At 36.8% G+C, this 22,724-nt stretch overlaps 1 protein-coding gene across 3 annotated transcripts in view; it reads right to left on the reverse strand.

Annotated features, from left to right (window-relative positions):
* Window positions 1-284: 284 nt before the first annotated feature.
* Window positions 285-22,724, reverse strand: part of LOC131038929 (V-type proton ATPase subunit a1) — a 134,429-nt gene continuing 111,989 nt past the window's right edge. For all 3 annotated transcript variants that reach the window (XM_057971532.2, XM_057971531.2, XM_057971533.1), the window contains exons 12-18: window positions 9,192-9,352; window positions 3,110-3,316; window positions 2,800-2,983; window positions 2,297-2,380; window positions 1,265-1,458; window positions 1,110-1,169; window positions 285-871 (exon numbers count right to left, since the gene is read on the reverse strand). In XM_057971532.2, coding sequence (XP_057827515.1) covers window positions 667-871; window positions 1,110-1,169; window positions 1,265-1,458; window positions 2,297-2,380; window positions 2,800-2,983; window positions 3,110-3,316; window positions 9,192-9,352 — 1,095 coding nt within the window. In that variant the 3' untranslated portion in view covers window positions 285-666. The remainder of the gene's footprint in view (window positions 872-1,109; window positions 1,170-1,264; window positions 1,459-2,296; window positions 2,381-2,799; window positions 2,984-3,109; window positions 3,317-9,191; window positions 9,353-22,724) is intronic.

Genomic DNA, 22,724 nt, shown 5'->3' on the forward strand with positions numbered 1-22,724 from the left:
CCTGCATAAATCAACCACCCAAAACTGCAAAATGCTGACTACATACAAATTGTTTTAAGCTCGAATATCATCTAATAACAAGCATAAAACATTGGCAAGGAAAGTTATACATAGATTCAACACTATTTTAGATCAATTTATTGAGTCAGATTATAGGAGGCTATGTTAGTCCACATGTTGAAGAACATAGCTTTTGACAACTGTGCTCGGCATTGTATCCTATTATCATATAAAACTTATCTAATTTTGAAGAATATACATAAAACTCCGTTATACTCAGCATAGGAAAAATCAAATTAATAAAAAAAGAAATAAAATATGAAAATTGGTGAATACAATTTGTTTGATTACACGTGTGAGATATACTACAATCCGTCAAGTGCAACTCAAGGATGGAAGGTGAATAGCTCTTGTGAAGTCAGAATAGGACTTCACACTTTGAAATGTACTTTTCTCCGATTGAAGTTCCGATGAACAGTTAGAATTGGTTAGCAAGAATCCAGCAGACTTTCCCAACAAATGCTGGATCAAGGAAAAGAGAACAGCAACATCGACATAGGGCTTTTCACTTCTTATAGTAAAGAACTATTTTCTTGTGCCAAAATTACAAGAGTGAATAATACTTCAAAGGACACTGAAGATGCTAGTTATAATACAGCTAATGCATTACTCGTTCTCTTCACCAAGGGAAGTGAAAGAGAATGGATTGAACTTGTAACCATCCCCTTCATAAAATTTATTCTGAAACTCAACCCAGTGAAGACGCAATGAATGAAGAAGTGCACTAAGTGTTTCCATAAGAAGCAACACAACAACTGTTGCACAAGCAAACACAGCAAATCCAGCTATACGAATAAAGATGTTATCATAGCTGCAAATCATCACAAACAAAAAAAAATTTCTATGATTCCAAGGATGTCGATTAGGAGAAAAATTCTACCAGATTCAAATACAAATTACCTCCCATTAACCATATTCCTGTGATTTTAAAGATAGACTTTAAAAAGTATTTAAGTTCTTATGATTAATCAGCATATATTTAAGGCAATTTATCATCTGAAATGCAATGGACATGTTATATGCATAAGACAACTCATTCATTTACTCACCCCCAGGCAGATTGAAGCACTTTCTCATAGAAAACAGCTGACAACTCTGAGTGTGCCAAGCTGCAAGACACCTTATATCAGCCCAGGTACTCATGAAATATCTCCTTTCAGATACATGTTATTGCAAGTTTACTAATTAACAAATAGAGAGATACCTGAGGGCCCAAAGCCGAAGATAAGATGCAGTGTTTGATACAGCACCTAATACAAATTCGATTGTATGGATCATTTGGTGGACACAAATTTCACTGAAGTTGAAATCTTCATGTTCAACATCAAAGTCACGTTCCATGTCAAATGAATCTGTGTCTGAGCTGTCAAGAATGCCATATGCACGACCTTGAAGCCTCTGTATGAAATCAATAAAAAAAATTGGTATCCATTCTGGCTGGGACGGAAAATTACTCCCCCAAAATTAGCATTTTCCAAACCACATGTTGATGGATCTATTGACAATTTGACACACCATGAGGAGCAATATTTGCTCTTTATGAGGAAAAGATTCCCCTAAGGCTCAAGATTCTAGTTAGAGTTCTAACTTTATACTTAAAATGTTTAATGTAGTTGTTCCTACGAGGGCATACTAGAAACTGGCATTAGGAAATTAACGACCCTGAATCCAGTCACAAGTCTCCCTCATAGGAGCAAATACATTAAACATTCTGGGTATGTAGTCAAAACCCCAATGGAAATCTCAAGTCTTGGGCAAATCTTTATCTTTCAAGATAGCAAATATTACACACATTGGTGTTTCAAAAAACCACCAACTTCACTTTAAAAAAAAAAAAAAAAAAGTTAACTAGATCACACTAACCATTAATGGTGGTATTGGTCTTTTTTCTGCCATCACTTATACAGACTAAAAAATCTTGTATGTGCTAATAAAAACTCAGTATTCTGAACTTGCAAGAGAAATGAACTAGTTGACTACAAAGTACGGCATAATCTAACTTATTTATTTATCTATTCTATGACTTGCACATGCTGAATTAAGGACCTGTTTTTCTCAGAAAACAGCAAATTCCTCCTGTTTGCAAGAAAAGAAAATTCCTAATTGAAACATTCTTCTAAGAGAACAAGTGAAGAAGATCACCTAAAGAAATCATCAGAAAGGGGAAGGAAGGATATGATGAAAAAAAAAATTGCATAAGGTATTATTTGAAAATGCTTAGTCGATCAAAACGTACCAGAAGATGTTGCTTCCTTAAAAGAAAAGGTTTTGGAAGGAGCATCCAAGGCACTGCAACAAAAGCCAACAGTAGCAACAGGATCTGACAAGAATAAAATGATTCATTTAAAACGTCAAACAACCAATACAATTTTAAATTGACAGGAAATGTTTCAAAAAGCTTAATATCAGCCAACAGTAGCAAAAGGATCTGACAAGAATAAATGGACTGTGTTTGATGCAAAAAAGTCCTACACAGTTGAATCCAGAAGCAAAAGATACGAATCTCAATGGACTGGAAATCTAATCTCTCTAAAAGAATAAATGATTCATTTAAAATGTCAAACAGCCAACACAATTAAAATTGATGGGAAATGTTTCAAAAACCTTAATATCATGAGGAAAAATGATGAAATTATTTTGTAACTTGCTATCATCTCCATGCATACAGCTTTTTATCTCTAAACATATTTTATATTTGAGATATGTAATACCTGTGCTTTCCTGAGATATAAACTATACCTGTATGGGTCTCTGACCCCAAAAGAGTTGATTTTCACCAAGATCATCAGTAGGACTTAAGAACATGTATATCATTACATGATAAAGATCAGCTTTACTACCAGTGCACCACTTAATTAAAATGAGGAGACAGAGATATCCAAAGAGGCTATTCAGAAAAATCATCTGAGGAACAAATTGGTACCTGTAACATGGACGAGGGCATAAGTTTAAAGTTTGTAATGCCTCATGTTGCAATAGCTCAGAAAATTGTTTAAAATTTTAAATGATAAAAATGAAAAAGCAGAAACTATGTCCATATCATTCTTACCAAATATTAAGTGAATTGGCAAAGAACTTAGCATTGAAATAGCTCAGAATGATTCCTAAATTCATGTGAGCAACGCCCAACAAAATAGACATCTTCATTTTTAATGAATTTAGGAATGGCAGTTCTGTTCGACTACCACGCCACTGAGGATCAACACCAAAGGGATATGGATCACGATACTTAACCAAACCACGACTTGAAGCATCACTGCAGGATACAATAGTAATTAGCTTAAAAAAAACATGTAGTCAGCATTTCCATATGTATTGGCAATATGATAAAAAGTCCCACAAAATACTTACAGTATGACAGAGAAGTTTCAATAAATATATTTATCTTGGACTTGACATTTATCCAATACACAAACTAATTACCTTACAATGGATAATGGAAGGATTACAATGCCAAAGACCAAGTATCAAAGAGAGTGACTAAGGATGTCTTAAAGAACAGGTTGGCTGGTCATATATTCCATATGATGATTAGTCCTACAATTACAGGTCTAGACTATAAAGAAATGTGGCATATACCATCAGAGATTTGATGCTGCTATATCATATCATTTTTAAAATATCACATGATGACAAAAGATGGGAAGAATAAAAAGAAATGTTCAATAAAGAAAAACATTTATATACTATTTTTTATTTTTACAATTTGATGTCTATCGACAACTACTTTCAACAAACAAAACAAACAGAGACTACACTAGTCTCTATTATGATGCTTCCCTTCACTCTCCAGCCTCCCACCAGAATGAATTACGGGGTTTCTAGGACAAGGTCATCCCCAAGACTTTGGGACTAGGAGAAGCACTATCACCTACTACCATAAACATTCCTAGGATGCTCTCACACTACAAGGGCTGTTCTCCCCAACAAAGGGTGATCGTGTCCCTCTACCCTCAAAACAGAAACTATCAATTTATAAAAGAGCACTTTTTCAAAAATTGTAAGTGCAAACCCTCACCCTAATGTGCAAGGGGGGGTCACCAAGACCCCACATCCCCCAAAAGTTATAAATATAATAACCCTCACTTGAAATTGCCACTAACCAATTTGGAATTTCCATTGAGCAAGAGGAAGAGTCTCCGTCCACTTCAATCATCTTTGTCAATCATCATTCATCTAAGTTCGTTCAAAACTCAACTTTACATTCACCTTTTAAGTTCGATTGCTGTTTTTTTAGGGTTGCAATATTTAAATATCAACAAATGAAACATGTTTTTTTTTCAGTTTTTTGTTTTAAAATGCTGTTTTTATGTTTAAGGTTGCAAGTTCTTCTTTAGCTGAATGGAATTGAAGTACATACTCCATTATCTACTCAATAAAGCATAACCAATTGGCTAAAAAAAACCAAATGATGTTTTATATCCATTTCAACTTGCCTCCTATCACATATGTAAGATGATTGTTCAAGCAAAGGGGCAACAAAGAATTGGGATACAGCCCATGAGTCTACCAACTTGGATGCATCTATTATAGAACTTGTTAGAATCAATATAGATGATGCACATGATTTGCCTAATGGGAGTGGCACTCCATATGCTTGTGGTTCAAATGATGTTGAACCAAACGATGACCTTGATCTAGATCCTTTTGATGAGCATTCAAGACCAATGTACAATTTTGTTATTGCATTCATTTCAAATTTTGTAATTGTAATGTTTTTCATTTAACTCACCCTAGACACAGATGATAGACGACATAATGTTAAAATTTTGAACTATCAATTGACAGTTGTTATCACTTATCACTACCATTGTGATGAAATATCATACTATCAAATGCATTTACAATTCTATATATTTTTTAAAAGATTGCACACACACACAATACAACTGTCCCCAAATGCACCATACCCAAGAAAAAAAAATCATCATATCAGCCTACCAAAACTCTGTATCTGTACCTGACCCTATACCAAAACTGGCAACTTAGATTAAAATTTAAAACACTAACAAAATGAACAAGAAGACATACACAAAAGACTTGTCATTGAGAGTTTCAGATGGGTGCATCAATTTTGATGGGGCTGCCCCATTGATCTTGAGATGTCTCTAATGAGCAGAAGGTTATACTAAGAAGGGGGAAAGAATCAGTTATAACAACAATCTTTACTTTTTCAACTTAATAAAATGAGCATATTAATTGCATAACAACAACAACGTAGGATGCAACACACAATTTACATGGAAACCCTTAGAGGAGAAAAACACGGCAAATTACTTGCTTATATATAATAACCTTTGACATTAAGTTTGTAGGCTCTAACCCACATGAGACACAGATTCCCTCCACTCTTTGTACGCACCAACCTACTAGAGACACCAATCCCCCACCAAGAGTTTGTAGGCACCAACCTACTAGAGACACCAATCCTCGCACCTCAGCACCAACTCAGCAAGAGATTCCAAACTCTTTCACTGAGAGGCACCAACCTCTTGATCTATTAGAATAGAAGGCTCCGACCTTTGAAGTATAATATGATAGAAGGCTCCAACCTTCAAAGTACAATATGATAGATGTATGCAAACTTCCTCTTCAAAATTTCTGCACAAATCTGCTCATACCCCTGCTGAAGTCTTCATAGTACTCTTTCACAAATCATGCATAAGTTCGTTCCAATGTCTTCACAAAATGAGATCAAAAGAATCTCATGAATCTTCTCATGCATTTGATATATATATCTGTCATTACCTCTTCTTAATCCAGCCCTTCATGCACACAAATAATCCTTCATATGTTGCTCATAAGTCTGTTGTAGCATATCATAAATTTTTCTCTTAAATCTTCTCTTAAAATCTTCCATAAATCTGCTCACAAGCTCTCATAGATCTACTCACATACTCTCATAGGTCTGCTTAGATGATCTTCAATAAATGTGCTTATAAACTCTTATAAGTCTACTTATAAAATCTTCTAGAATATTGCACATAAATCGTTCACAAATTCCACATATATACTTCTTAAAAGTCTGATCTTCGTATGTTTGGATCTGCTGCTGTGTAGATGATATCACTCTTTGTTCAATCCACACTTTCCATCTCTCACACAATGCTCTCTTTATATCTTCCCAAAAGAGGCAATTTCATTTAGAGACATGTTTCACCTTTCAAACATAATTCTTCATTCCACTTGCTAATTGCATCTCTTCATTAATAAATCTGATTATGTTTGAATGATATATCTTTATTCTCCACTCACATCTCTTATTCCATTTCAATAAACTCAATTTATCTTCACAAGTCATACCCAAATCTTATATCTCTATGTCTTCATGAAAAGATGCAACTCTTAGGAAAGAGACAACCCTTTGAATGGGTATGTTCTTTGATAACAAACATCTAATGCTAATCACTACCTTCAAACATTTAATTTATCTTCGAATATTTCTTATGCCAATATATATCTTCACATTCCTATGAAGAGATGTGATCCTTCTTAAAGGAGATGACCACTTGAATAGTCATGACTTCTTAAAATTCTACTATAAATGCTTCTTAAACCTGCATAATCTCCTGTTCCTAAAAGCTTCACAAATCTGCATAAAACTCTTCTTTATAAATCTGCCATAAGTGCTTCACAAATCTGCATTTCTTTCTTCTAGATCTGCAATATTCTTCATATTATTTCATAATTTTCATCTTATTCTTCTTCAAGGGTGTGTTGTTCAAATCTGAATGATATTCTTTTCTTGCTACTCACTCATCTTCCTCTCCACATTTCACTATTGCCATTTATATCTACATATCCTTATGCCTCTTCATAAAAACAGACATCTCTTTGAATAGAGTTGACCTTTTGAAAAGACATCACCTTTTGTTAACAATTCTTTATGATGTTTGCTTTTATAATTGCTTTTGTTTATCTTCAAATCAATCTGATTTTATATCTTCTTAAATTTGAATTATCTTCATTGCAAAAAAGTTATTTTATTTCCCATTCATCTTCTATTTTTACCACTGAAAGATCCCCAGTTAGGTTATACTGAATTTTTCTGAATCTTATGCTGCTGTTTAGAGGTTTTAAGACTGATTTTCTAAAGGTTTTTGCTTAAGTTTGTTACCAGTAGATTGCATAGGGTTTACACATGAACAAATGCCAATGATCCAACACTTTTGAAAGCAATATGCAGAAATATAATTGACTGTATATTAATTTCAAAATTCTGATTTCTATTTCAGCAATATAACAACTTTCAGAATCAAGAAATTTATTTCACCAAAGCATAATGAGCATACCAGGAGTCCAACGCCTAGCTAGGAGAGGGTGTTTATTGAAGAATCTTGAATAGAACACAAAGGATGAGCGTCCAATGATGTCCAATGACTCCAATGGAGTTTATTTGCATCAACTATAATTAATAAAAACAAATATACTGAAACTGCTAAGATTTGTGCCTGGCCACCAGGCAAGATTGTTAAATTTACTAAGTTTTCCTCAATGAATGACTGATCTGAAGCCCATTTGTCATTTGTAGCCTGAAGAATGCATCAAATCTCTCTTGGAAAGTGTTGACAATGAAGAATACTCCAATTTCAAACCCTCTACTGAGATGTACGGCCCAATTTGTGCACCTAGAGGCCTGCAAGTGATACAGCCAGCAAGGAGAAGGTATGGCTGGCCCAAGGAATGGTACATCAGCCTTTAGGGGTTTCCAAACCCTCTTCAATCTGCAATGTGAAGTTTGAATCTGCTGATAGTACCCTCAATTGAAGCACAAATAGGAATCCTGTATGAATTCCCCACAATTATGAATTGGGTTGCCGTCCAATTCACTGATCCCCAAGGACTTTTCATTCCCTGAAGGCTGGTCTGCTGCTGAAAGCCATTTGCAGAGCTCAATTCTAAAATAGTTGATGTAAAAATGATTGAATGAATGACCAAAGAATGCCCAACATGTTACTTTAATAACCTCCAACCCTAGCCGTACCAAATAGGGTTCTCTTTATTGACATTTAAATGAATTTATTAAAATAAATTCCCATTTAGAGAGTTCGACCCCTTGAGGGTCTTATTCCTCATTAAATAAAAAACCACCTTTTTAAAACAACATTAAGTTGTCTAGGTGGGCGCCAAGGGGGTACTTTATGTTTTAATTTAACTTTATAATTCTTTCTTATAAAGTCACTTTATAATTTTATGATAAAATAACATGTACTTATAAAGTAAGCAATCCAAGCCCAAAAAATGGCTATGTAAAACCCCTTGCTAGCGCTGACATCTCCTAACCACAAGATTTGTCTACGGAGATGGAAATAGACAAATCTCTGCAATTGAGTGATCATCTAGGAAAGAGGGGACATTACACTTCTTAAATTTGAATAATCTTCGTTGCCAAAAAGTTACTTATTTTATTTCCCATTCATCTTCTATATATACCATTGCATGGTCTTATAAGAGAAGCATCCCATGCATGTAGAAAAGCACTTCTTCAAGGGAAACATCCTTTGTTAACTAATTGCAATAAGCTTATCAACAATCTTCAATACACCTTTGACATCAATGACAACCTTCTAATAATCTCATCCATACATCAATGATAATATACTTGGAAAACAAAATCCTTGACATGACTTCGACATCAATGACAACTTCATCTTTGTACCTTCCAACAGTCTCTCTCAGGTGGATGAGTCAGTTCACTTAGGAATCTAGGATGTCAAAACAGAAATATTTAATGCAGGTTATCCAGAATTAATACATGCAAAAACCTTTGACTATAAAAATGGTGCTTATACCATCCAAAATTTAAGATGTCTAGGATTAAGCTTCTAGAAGAACAATACAAGCTTGCTATTGGAAATGCTCATAGTAATGGAAATGGATATAGTAAAACCAGAAAATATTTGACATATTCTCGTCTACTACACCAAAGAAATACATGCACTTGTCCAAATGGATTGTATGTCAGTGTCAACCTTCAAAATGTTTCTTGTGCAATTAATAACTTTTAATCAGAAATAAACATTGATTGCAAAAATGGAGTTGTTGAAATATTTGAGGCATTTTAAGAGAAGAGAAGATATCATATGATACTAGAATAATCCATTAGAGACAGCTCAACATGCATGCTTTACCTGCAGGAAAGATCGTGACATCTATATGAAGATGGTCCAAATATATGGAAAGGAATTGAAAAGAATTCATTGTAGATAATCCCACAATAAATTGAGAACAATGCCATCATCAAAAGAATATAGCGGCCAGCAAATGCCATCTCCATAATGTCTCCAAGTTTCTGCCATACAAGAAAAAAGGTAACATACATTCACAAATTAGTAATAATAAACATGTGAGAGCAATCATATTTGTTATCATTTCAATCTACAAACTGAAATTATGACATAATTGATGAATTTAACCTAATATGCAATTTATAAATTATTCATGTTGCAAATTCATTAAAATTGACCAAAACAAAGATCCCATTGGCAAGAAATCTCTAGTTCAGAAACTGGAAATGGAAAATATAACACCTCAGGGAACCATGGAATCGGGAGGAAAACAATATCAAGGAATGGTTCTATTAGCCTAGTTTGTTGAAATTATTATAAAACCATTTTACCAGAATAGAATATGGTCATCATACCAAACGTTTGTCCATTGGCCATCTAACATTTTGGTATTCGTCTAACATTAATTCCTAACATGATCGAAGATTTGCCAAGAAAGTTTGGACACCTTGTATTTGGAAGGGAATGACGTTGAAGAAGTATTCATTGCCAGGCGCCTTCTTTATCAGTGAATACTTGGAATGATTATTGGGAAATATTGTTGGTGTTTGTTAGATTGTGCCCTAGGCGTTGGATTCCAGTTTATTTATTTATTTTCTAATGCATGCTTTCATGTAGGCATGGGATTGTGTTGCTGGGTGTGGGATTAATATTCAGGCCATTTTCCCTTTTCCCTTTATCATTGGCATGGGACTTGGAATAGTTGGGTGAATTTATATGCAGATATATTATATCATATGGTGGACATTTTATCTTTATACACAGCAACTAGCATATTTCAGTGGGGCGTTGGAAAGGCAAAGGTCAATTCAGATTTTTGAAGAAAAGGGAACTCTTTCTAGCTGCCATTGTTCTCTTGCTCAGGTGTGGAACTTCCTACTGCTGTATATGGTATATATTTCTGCACAAAGATAGACTACCTTGCTGATTGCTGTTATGAGAGTTTGGATGCTTGCTGGTAAGGAGAACAATAAAATATTATAGATTGAAAGGTTAGGCATGAAGGACCCTGTGCACTAGCAAGGATGTGGATAGGTGTTAGTTTCATTTGCTGTTGAAGATTGGAGCAATCTTTCACATCCTTTGCATGATAACTGAGGCAGTTCATCTTCAGATTTAATATGTCATCTCTGCAATGTAATCTTGCTGCTGTAGTTGTGTAATGCATTCATTTGGCTTCATCAAAAGAAAAAATATTAAAGCTAAGTCTGTGTATGTATTGGTGGAAACTCAACAATTAAAGGTCAGATCGAAATACTTTAACTGTTTCTCTTAACTTGCTATTTACATTTCACAGCTTATGTGTTGTTAAGTGAATAAATGCATATCTAGGCAATACTTGCATCTTGGCTTTCCAACTCAAGGCAAATTGATAACAAATGATTGGAGTCAAACATTCAAACTGAAACATCCCATAAATCAGAATAAGTAAACTCTTTGACAAATACCCAGTGGAAAGAGTTGAAGAAAATTTGGGTTTAAATCAGGGTTGCATATTACAGTGCATAGGTTGAATGATCTAGATTATGTTCATTACAACCTTCGTCTTCGCCAGACAGATTTTGGGCAATTACTTATCACCTATCACACTAGAGAAGGTTGATCCACAATCAGATTGGATCGCCAAGTCTGAAGATCCTATCTTTAGTGATAAGGACCTTGATTGGGTTGACCAGGTGGACAGAGAGGCAGAAATAGTAGCCTTGTCAAAGGAGACGGATAGAGCACAAGTACACACCTTGGATATTGGTATAAGTGTCACTGAGACAGGCAAATATGATTGCTGCACCATCATCCAAGACCTATTTTAGACACCCATGCAAGAGGGCCAAGTAATGGAGGCTCCTTTGAGTCATATACTTCTAGCTTTTGTTTTGATATTTGTTTGGAACTTTTCATGCCATGGAATTCATATACCATGAATTTTGTATGCATTTCACACTATTTATACTTATGTGATCACTGTATACATCTGTATGTCATCAGTAGCTTCTATTTGATGAGGTTATTGTGTCTTTAAGGTTTATTTATTAAAGGGTGCATGAAACAAGATTTTAATCCTTAAAAATCTTTGAATTTCCTGAGTTTTTCAATTTGTCGAATCTGGGTCAATAATCAATTTACCGAGTTTGAGGCGAGGAAGAGGATAAGTTTCTGATTGTTAATCTGGTTCTTGTAACACTAGCATACTTGACGGAGCTGATCATCTATGACAGACAATTTGATGAGCATGACAACCTCTCAATTTTTCACATCATGCTTGTCTTGGTCTTCCCCTGTAGCGGCAAGACGAGAAGCCGTGCCCAAAACAATCTAATCAAGGCAACGATACTCAAAAATTGCAAGCATCCTCTGCTTTGAGGTATTGTAGTTCTAGCCGGTGAACTTTTGGCTGCTTTCCAACATGATGTTGGTCAAAGATGCCATTCCGGAAACTGAGGTCAACTCTTGGTCAACCCTGTGAAGACACAAAAATCGAGGTAGAAGCTGCTGATGAAAAATCAGAACATAAATTTTTGGCACAAAGTTTGAGCACAGAACCAAAGTCGCAAAATTCTAGAAAATCTAGAAAACAAATGTTCTGAAAACCTAGAATAGTTTGCATGAAAACCCTGATTTTTCGATAAAAATCTGCAAAAAACCCTTATTGTTTGAGAAAAATTAGAAAAGATTATTGGTAGAGAAAAAATGGTTGATTTTTCTTGAAACCCAAAGCCAAATCAAGAACCAGAAAATCCCACCAAAAATCACGAAACCCAGAACGACGTCGTCGCAGGTTTAAACGTCAAAAAACTAGCCAAAACGTGGAATTTGAAATCCACGAAATCACGAACAAAAAATCGCGAAAATAATTTGCAGGTGTTTGCGAGAATCGCGTGTCGCAGAGACTGAAAGCGCCCAGAAAAAAAAACCACGTCACCCAGAATCCGAAATACAGAGAAAGTTGCTGCCAAAAACGAAGCCGGAGTTTTAAAATCACAAAAAAATCACGCAGTCGACAACACGGAAATGCAGATCAAGCCCAAAAAAATTGCAAACTTTGCATTTCAGCTAAAAATCACGTCGTGTTTTTGTCGCAAAATTTGTAGAAGAAAACAGTGCTCCCTAACCTACGATTTAAAACAAAATCGTGAAAAACCCTTTTTCTACATGCGAAAAAACCTTCACAAAATCGTGTGCCCTAGCCGCACAGGCACAACACACGAACACGACCTGCAAAAGAATAAATTTGCCCAAAAAAGAAACGCTCAATTCAGAAAAAAAAAAAATCATAAAAAAAATCTCTTAAATTTTATTTTTCTGGAAATTAAATCCAGGTAGGAGGGCATGAAAATTTTGAATGGCTCATCACCCGCTCTGATACCATGAAAAATAATTGAAAGAATTAATTACAAATATATAACTGTATATAAAGGAATTACAAGACTGTGTTCTAAAAGGAACGAACCGTTAATCTAAAGCTTCAACATGAAGCTAAAACGCTTAAAGCGCTAAATAAAGCTAAAAAGCTAAAATCTAAAAAGCAAACTACGTGTTCTTATAAAAGAAGCAATAGTATCACTTAACGAACAAAAAAGCTAAAAAGCTAAATGACCATTAATAAAAGAACTAAATATAAGTGACTAAAATATAATTAAATATTCTAATAGGATCAGTGATCAAATTTTGTTTCTAATTTAAGTTGTTGCAAGTTAATAACAATGTTTACTAACTATGGATTCAAAAAAATTCATTGATAAATTGTTGTGCAATGTCCTATTGCTATTTGATCGGAAGACATACATTTTTTCATGCACATTTAATCATTCGAGATTTTGAACCCTAACTTTGTAGTTTTAAAGTTGGTTAATTCGCTTACAAACCCTAGGCTCATTTCAGTGGTATTAGAGCCTTTGTTTCTGCCAATCTATGGGTGTGGAGCAGATTTATGTAGAGTGAACGTAAAATCAAGTACCAACAAAGAGAAAAGAGAAAGGAAAAAGCCATGGAGGAATGAGGAAATCAACATCTAAGAGGTCATTGGGAATGAAAGTAAAGAGTTGACCAGAGAATTTCAATCTGTAAGAGAGTCTACGGCAAAATATTGTGAGGACCTTGAGAGGAATGAATCAACAACGAAGTGTTGGGAGGCCTAATTCCAATGGTGCTAAAGGAAGTCACTCAACTAAAGATGGAGTTTCAATTCATCGTCTAGCCAAGGCATTCAAAGCCAATCTTTTGCATAAAGGAGACCCACTTGAAGAAGAGCTGTAAGTACCACCTAATTCCAATAATGGGATGGCAAGGTACCATGCTAATTGTAATGCTATGAGTCCAATCATCCACCATGACATGAAATGACATTCATGGAGTATTATGACATGAAAACATTGTAGTCGGCATGAATTGCCTATTGTTATGTTTGATAATATTTGTTATCTGCCAATGTATTAATTAATTGTATTGAGTGGGTTGTCATTCTCGGGTAGTTAATGTGTCGGTTGGTCAACGGTTGTGCTCCTCTCGGCAACCGTTGGGCCCTTTAAATATGTTGTGTACTGCCAAGGAAGGTAGTACGATATAGTTGAGTGAATTATAATCCTTGGCCGACCATCTCTAGTCTTCTTCTCTGTAATAATTGAATGTGCGAATAAAGATATATTTGATTGCCGTGTCTGGTATGCATTGTCATGAATATTATTATTTCCTATATTTGGTTTATCAAATTTAATAGCAAACATTTTGACGTCGTTGTCGTAAAAGAAATCAAGTCAGCCTCGAGTGTTTGATGCCCATAGACTGCAATAAAGGTGAGAAGAGGCTACAAGGTGGTCAAGACCAAGCTATTAGGTGATTTGTCGACCCTTGGCCAGAGGGAGCACAGGATGAGTTAGAGCCTGGAAGTACCAGAGTGTTGGGACACTGGAGGTGGACGTGTAGAGGGCGTGCGTGGCCGAGAGTGCAAGGAAAGCACCGAAACGTGGCGGTCGGAACAGTCCACCCAAGTCTGACACACCTGGAAGTACCTAGAGTGCTGGGGACGTTGGAGGTGGACGTGTATAAGGGGGCTTGAGCCGAAGAATCCTTCGGTACCTTCCGAGTGAAAACAATGATGAACACCTAGGAGAAGCAGAAACTTCGTAAATTTAAAGGGGATGGATCGGAGGATCCCGTACGACATTATAAGACATGTATAACAATATGTTGAGAATGATGAAAGAATTGAATGCTGAGAAAGGAACCAATAAAGAAAGTAATGAACTATGGTGTACTGAATGCAAAAGCAAGGGGCACACGAAAGGTAATTGTCCTAGAAATATGTTTTGTGAGATTTGTCAAGTGCTGGAGCATTCAATCAAGGAGTGCCCATACAATTTGAAGACGAGAAGTACACAAGTACTCTTCACACAAGGAGAGTCCACTCCATCGAAACCACATGATGCATTGTCAGGCAGTTATTGAGGGCAAAATCAAATGCAATATGACTCCAAAGGAAGGACATCCTATCATATAGTGCCAACAATGTAGTGAATAGGGACACTTTGTGAGAGTCTGTCAAAATAAGAAAGACAACATACAACTATTGTGCAAATGGTGTGGACCCAGAAATCATGAAGACACTAACTGCCCGAAGCAAAAGGGTATTAATATGTTGGATGTAGAGGAACAAGACAAGGCAATTTTGGCAATCACGAGAGCACAAATGAAGAAGATGATGTACCTAGATGCTTGTACGAAGAAGGAACAACTCCGAGAAGCCAAAGCCAAAGGAGAACAAGTGTCGTTGAAGGAACAAGTAATCTCTAATGAAACTGCAGGTACGTCATTGCGAGAATCAGAGAAGAACATAGTTCGGCAAGTGCTACAAACAACCATACCCATCAAGGTGGCAAACCTTCTTCAAATTATGCCATAACTGAGAATGGTAATTGCCAACATAGTCATCCAGAAACAATGTAAGCCACAAGAGGAGGAACTAATGGGAAAACCACCACCTGAAAGGAATGAGGCCAGTGATCCAATGTTGCTGACAGTGAACATTGGGAGGAAGCCCGCTGTTGTCGAGATGGAAATAATGGGCCAAAGGTTGGCAAACACCATTGTTGATGGTAGCTCAAGAGTTAATGTGTTGTTGGAGGACACTTGGAAATGTTTGGGAAAGCCGACACTCCAGCTCGACCTTCCACTTGGTAGGTGTCGTCCAGCATGACATCAAGTCGTTGGGAACATTGATGGCACAAAAAGTAATGATTGGGACACAACAATTTTTCTTGGACTTTGTAGTCATCCCATTACAAAAGAAGGCGTACGATGCACTCCTCGAGAGGGGATGGTTGATTACTGCCAAGGCAAATCATAATTGGAAGCATAATACACTCTCGACCGAGAGTAATGGGAGGAAGCACATCATCAACTTAAGGAACCAGGCGGTGAGTAAAGAATTGGCATCCTCTGTTTCAGAGTCTAAGGGTGGAGATTTTGGGATTGAGGGAGGACGAGAAACGATGGAACCTAATGACAAAGGGGTGCTCAAACTGGAAGATTGCTCTGAAGATGAGACACGTTCTCTAAATGGATTATTTCCCTGGCAGATGGAGGATTACGAAGTTTTCCACCCTGACTATAACATGCTACAGATTGGCGAAATTGAGGAAATGCAAAGTCCGTACACAGGCCAAGTTCGAACATTATGTACAAGAACAAGCTCGAGGGAATTGTATGGGGTTAGGCTATATGAGAAGGAGAAGAGAAGTTGGAGGAAGTTGTACGAGAGTGGAGGTGAGTTGTACGGACGAGGGAAGGGAAGAACGTACATGAGCAACATCAAAATGTCGTATGAAGGGAAACCGTACGAGTTGAAGTTGTATGCCACAAATGTCCATAGGGTAACTTGCAGTCCGTACAAAGAATGATCGTATGAGATGGTTGAGGAATCGTCAAGACAGTATGGGGAAGAAGTGTCAAGATCGTACGAGAACTTTACACCGTACAAGAAGCAGACTGGAAGGTTGTATGACAAGAAGAGAATGAAACCGTACAAGGAAAGGAGGAAGTCATACAGACGGGGACGAGTTGAGACCAAATCATATGCTGAAGGGATCGAGCAACTTGCCAGACCTGTCAACCTATACAAAGGGATATAGAAGTTTGAATCGACAAAAGTGTGAAACACTCTGTATGTAAGGAAGTCATACGGGAGAAGGGTAGTGTATGGAGGTGTGACACCGTACGTAAGGAAAAGCTTTCAGTTGTATGGTAAGAAAACCAACATGTCCTACGAAACAGGAATATACCCAAGCCGTAAGTGGAACCAAATGTGCTATGCCTACATCCTACCAAATTGTACGAAAGACAACCGTACGGAAGACAAAAGGTGGGAGAACCCATATAGGATGAGGAGTGGGTGGTCGTACGTGAACACCATCAACTCGTACATGAACAACAAAGTCGTACGAACATGGGCACGGGTGGAAGGTACTCCGTACGTGAGGAACATCAAACCCTATGAAGAGTGCATCTAGAATTGGTCGTACGTAAGGACAAGCCTAGGTCGTACGGGTCAGCCATTGAACCGTACAGGGACATAGGTGTGCAAGTCGTACATGGCGAAGAGCGGACCGTAAGTGTTATGTTTCAGACCGTACGTGATGCATACAAAGCTGTACTTGAGGTGAAGGGAGTCGTACATGGTCAAAAGCATGTGGTAGGAGCGAAATCTCTATTTTTTGGCTTCATCAACAATGTTTTTGGCGTCTTAAAAAATCACAAAAATCATGTGCACCATGGTGTTGCCCCTTGACCCCGCTGGGGGCGCTGCCCCCAAACCCCCATTTGATTTGCACATAGGAGAAGGTGTGAACAACATATTACAAACATGAAATGGACATAGGAGGAGAAGGTGTGAACAACAACCCGGTAGAGATATACAATAGTGTTTGGGGAAAATTACAATACCTACTTTTGATGGATTGGTAGGTTGTTTAACTAGAGCTTGGGTACAAAAATTGGATACACACTTCTCTTTGCACCCCATGTTTGAAGAAGAAGCCATCAAGTTCACCACCTTGCATCTTGAGGGTGTAAATCATGAGTGGTGGTACCATGGTATAGTGACCCAAGAACATGACTCAAACACTATCTTAGAAGAGTTAAGTCAAATTTTGATGGAGAGATTTACTAGGAAGGACCCAGAGACTCACTCTAGAGAGCTAGCACTGTTGGTTGAAAATTTTGTACACCTGGGGGATGTGCAAAATTGTGGCTTCAGCCACAGTGTGCGAGTATGATACTCTCCTAATTTAGGGAAGGCTCCCCCTATCTACAAACTAAACTAATCTAATATGGGTGAGACAACAGCCTTTCTTCTTCTTTCAAGAAAAACTATACTCTTTTCTCTTCACAAAAAAACAATAGCAATTGGAAATAAATAACAGCAAATACAGAAATGAGACATTTTTGTAGGATTTTTGAAACATAAAGGGCAGCAAAGTTTCCATGAAGGCACAAAGACCACCATCACTTCCCCGGAACGAGAAAACATAAATGAGAGCACAAAGTCTTCAACTATCTATTCTCCTATCAACCTTTTTAGATGATTTTCTACTAACTAAGAACAATATGTAGCAACTCAAAGTCTAACTACATGATGCACTTCACCTTGCATGCACAAGTCTTAAAAATAGAAGCAGCACAAAGTCTACAAGTTATCTTCCCACTTGAGCTTTTCACACTAGCTTCAAATCTGATAAGCAGCGCAAAGTCTGCAAGACCAAATATGAAAACCAAACATATAACTCTAAATACAATTAGCAACTCAAAGTCTGCAAGATTGAATTTAAATCCCTCTTGAACAATAGAAAAAAACTCACAATCAACTCCAGAAAATGTCGTCACATAACAACTTGAATTGGCACAAAGTCTCAACACAACTTGCCTCTTTTATTGAAAGCAATTTGATTTACATCTAAACTCAAAGACTTAGAGTGCACATACAAACTGGCAGAATTTTGTTGTATTGCCAAAAGATATCAATTACAATAGACCCCCTCAAGTATTTATATGAGAGGAGCCTTGAGAAAAAGGTGGGAGGATCCCAACTAACTTGAGAAATTCTCTCAACCACAATGACTTATTCAAACTACTAACTAAGACTTATTCAAAATTACAAGTCCTATTCTAAATTGACTTGTAATCAGCTTACTTGTAATTACAAAAGTGCAAGTGATAAACTTGCAATTACAAAATTGTTTTTTTACATGTAAACTTGTCGAAAGGAAAACTACAATTCTAAAACTTTTCTATGTGTTCGAAGACACGACTAAAATCATCCTCTGTTTTGAAAATTTTCATGCTGCTACAAGACACTCTGTGATCGAGGTGAATGACATCTTGAACTGGAACGAGAACTTGCACCTTTGATAGTCTTTGGGTCTTTAACCAATGAACTCCAACCTTTCAGATGCTTGGGGTAGTACTGGCTTTTCAGGAGAGAAGTTCTTTGCAAGGTTCAAGTAAGAAGCCTATCTTTATCTTTGTTAGCGGCATTATTGTACATGGGAATAACATTAGTTAATTATGTGTAATTGTTTTGGTTAGTTGGCAACCGAGGGGTGGAAGTTGCGGTGCGACGGTTGGCGCTCGCACCCCCTCGGTACCCTTTTATACTTCGGAATGTAACTTGTAAAATACACTTATTATGAATAGAACATCTGATATACTTTGTCTGATATTTACGGCATTATTCTGCATTAGGTTCTTTATGCCTTAAGTTATTCACCCGAGAGGGCAAACAGTCTTGAAAGCATTCTATGCTCTCAACCATTCATGTCACTTATTCATCTCCTTGTGTGGCTCCGTCATGATGTTTTTCTTTCTTTGTATCATCCTCCAATCTTGGAATCTGCTTGCAAAATAAGGCCCATGCCTTAATCCATTGATTTGGTAGGTCATTTGTGCAAACAAGATTGACAAAGGAAGGGATAAATTGATACAAAGATGGGCTCACAAGTGAATTTCGGGTTCTGGAAACTGCATTACATGTGTGGGAAAAACAAGAGCATTAACTTGCAATTGTGAAGAACAAACATGCAACTTCATTTGTGTAATGGAAAAACACAAGTTTGCACTTGTAATTGCATGCTAGAGACTCATTTTCAAGTGTTTTTTAGTACATTTTGGACCAATTTCGGGTTCTGGAAGGCTGACTACAAGTGAAGACACAACTGCAACCGGGTTTTAAAATTCCGACTGCAAGTAGACTTTAAATGGGAAAAATGAATAAAGGTGTAAAATGAATAGATGAAATGGAGTTTTGACATGAGGGGAAAATGGAAAGAATGATTTTGACCAGTAATGGCAAAATTTATGTGACAAGGAAAGACACATTTTCAGCTTGACAACTTTGGAAGAGGGGAAAAACTTCAATTTGTAATCAGATTTATAAAACCTGAAATCTTGCTTGGTCAAAACAAATGAGCTTAGGAGAAACTATAATGCTCCTATAAATAGATGAAGAAGCCAACACGTTGGTATTCCTTGGCAGCTAAAAACGGATTTCCATTCATCCAACTCCACAAAAAACGGCTTGGAAGGAGAGATACGTTTGATGTCAAACACTCTTTAATGAATGAAGGATGCAAAACGTGTTGCAAATGTAGCAACAATGGCGGAATATGGGCACCCAAAATGTGGAGCTTACACAGCAAAAAACGGAGTAAAAAATCCCCACATTTATGCACAACGTGTTTGCCAAAATTGTTGAATCCCAAAAACGTGGCACCAACCATCGATCTCCAGCAGCAAAGCAAGAATGTGGGATGGATTCAAGGGAATAATGCCACAAAAATCAGATTTGTGAGAGAAAGAATGCAGATCGGGTTTTTCATCCCCAACTACAAACAAATGTACCCTCCAAAGATGCAATTGGGTTTTTAAAACCCCTTTACAAGTTTTAAATTGCATTACTTTTCCTTCACTTGGGCAATTTCAGCTTTGAAAGGAAGAAAAGCAAAAAGAAATAACAAAACAACTTGTAATAGAGAAATAAAATCCCCATTACAAGTTTTAAAAACATAATGGTACATAAAGACTTGTAATAGGGAAATAAAATCTCCACTACAAGTTTAAAATAACAGATAAAAACTTGTAATAGGGAAATAAAATCCCTATTACAACTAAAAGGAATAAAAACATAAAAACTTGTAATAGGGAAATAAAATTCCCATTACAAGTAAACATAAGACCAAAAAAAACACTTTAAAAACTTAAAAAAACTTGTAATAGGGAAATAAAACCCCTATTACAACTTAAAATCACAAGGTAGGAACTTTTATGAGAAGCTACAAGTTCTCTAACTTCTCATAAAACTTGTAATTTTAAATTCACTTGTGATTTGTCCAAAAAGTTCCTACAAACAACTTAAAAGACATAAAAAGCAAGGGGGAAATAAAAAGTAAGTTACAAGTTTTAAATAAAGTGCACTTGTAACTGTTTAAAAATTTCCCTACAACACAAAAACAGAAGAAAACTCCTAAACCTACAATAGAAGGAAAATTTCCCACCTACAGTCAAGAAGAAAAAACCCGAAATTGAAGGAAAGACATAGCAAACGAACTCAAAACGCGATGAAATTTGGAACGTGAATCAAGGATAGACCAAAGATCAGTTCAGTTCACCAAGGAACAAAATTTTTGCATTGGGAAGCGTGCCTTAAAAGTGAAATCTTCAACTTGTAGTGACTGCTCGGAAACCCGAAATTGCACAAAAAGCTAGGAAAATGAAGACCAAAACTCACCAAAACTTGGACAATGATGGCAAAGACACCCCCCAATGATTTGACACTAACAAATGTGAGTTTTGTAACTCGTAAAACATGCCTTGGAGACAAAAAAAACACATTTAAACCCAAATTTTGTAAGGGTTGTCACATTTTTTAAAATTCAAAATTGAGGACAAGCAGCACAACTAAGGCAAAAAGGCACAGTGGAGCACTATATGGCAGAATTTCAAAGGCTATTAGTGATGGTTCCAAATGTAATAGAAAAGAAGCTTGTGGTTTGTTTTGTAGAGGGCCTATCTAAACCACTCAAGGGTTTGGTAAGGGCATTTGATCCAAATTCCTTGCAAGAGGCCATCAAGAGAGCCATAAATTTGGAAGATTTGGTGACCAAAAACAAATTCTATTCCAAGAATGCACCACTGATATAGCATAGGATCCTCAAAAAAGTTTCACTCCACCTAAGGCACTACCCCCAAAACAAACAAGGTTGAGGAGTCCAAGAACAAGCTACAAAGGAAAAAGAATATGCTTCACTTGTAGAGAGCCACGACAACCAAGGCACAAGCATTTGGGAAAAGGGACAAATACATTACATAGAACTAGTTTTCAATGAGGAGTCAAAGATGAGCTTGAGCTTAAGGTTGTTCTGGATGAGGTTGAGCATGAGGACCAAGGAGGAGAGCATCCTGGTAGCACAATTGCAGCATTTGCAAGAGCACCTAGATATCACTCTTTTCATGTTAAAAGAGTTTTACAAGGACAAAGGGTGACAGTTTTGATTGATAGTGGTGCCACCCACAACGTCATTGATGAAGGTTGGTGGATAAGATGGGTTTGAGGATGGAATATTTTGAAGGGTTTAATGTTATAATGGCAAACTGATATATTGTTCCATGCAACCAAAGGATTCAGCAGTTGGAGTTGACTTTAGAAGGGCATAATAATGTGCAAGATGACTTCTATGTGATTGTCATTGGTGAGATGGAGTTGGTTTTGAGAGTGCATTGGTTGCACTCACTTGATGAATACACACAGAATTATCAGACCTAGGAGTCTAAGTACATATCTAATGGGAAGAAGGTAGTTCTTTGTGGCCTTTCCAATGGGGGTCCTATTGTTGGTTTCAGCCAAGAGGATGAAGAAACCTTTCTGAAGAGACCAAGTGGCTTGGGAAGTAGAGTGGTTGATTGTAGATACAAGTCCATCCAAGAATGGCAGGTCCTACTATGTTATTTAGTCCATCTTGGATAAACATAGCAAGGTGTTTTGTGAAATTTCTCTTAGTTAACCACCGAATAGGGGCTTTTAGCATTTGATTGAGCTCGAGGAAGGAGCGAAAACCCTCGCCACTACTTACCAACACCCTAGGAGATACAAGGAGGAGATTGAGAAGGCGATTGAGGAATTATTGGACATGAGGCACTTATGATCTGGTTCTAGCCCATTTGCTTCATCCATAGTGTTGGTTAAGAAAAAAAATGGGATAATGAGGATGTGCTTTGATAATAGAGCACTCAGCAAAAAGACAATCAAGAAGTGCTATCCCATACCCAAGCTCGATGAATTGATAGATGAGCTCCAAGGTGCGGTGTGTATCATAACAGCTTGAATTTTCTCCT

Source organism: Cryptomeria japonica, chromosome 3 (assembly GCF_030272615.1).
Source record: "Cryptomeria japonica chromosome 3, Sugi_1.0, whole genome shotgun sequence".
NCBI lineage: Eukaryota > Viridiplantae > Streptophyta > Pinopsida > Cupressales > Cupressaceae > Cryptomeria > Cryptomeria japonica.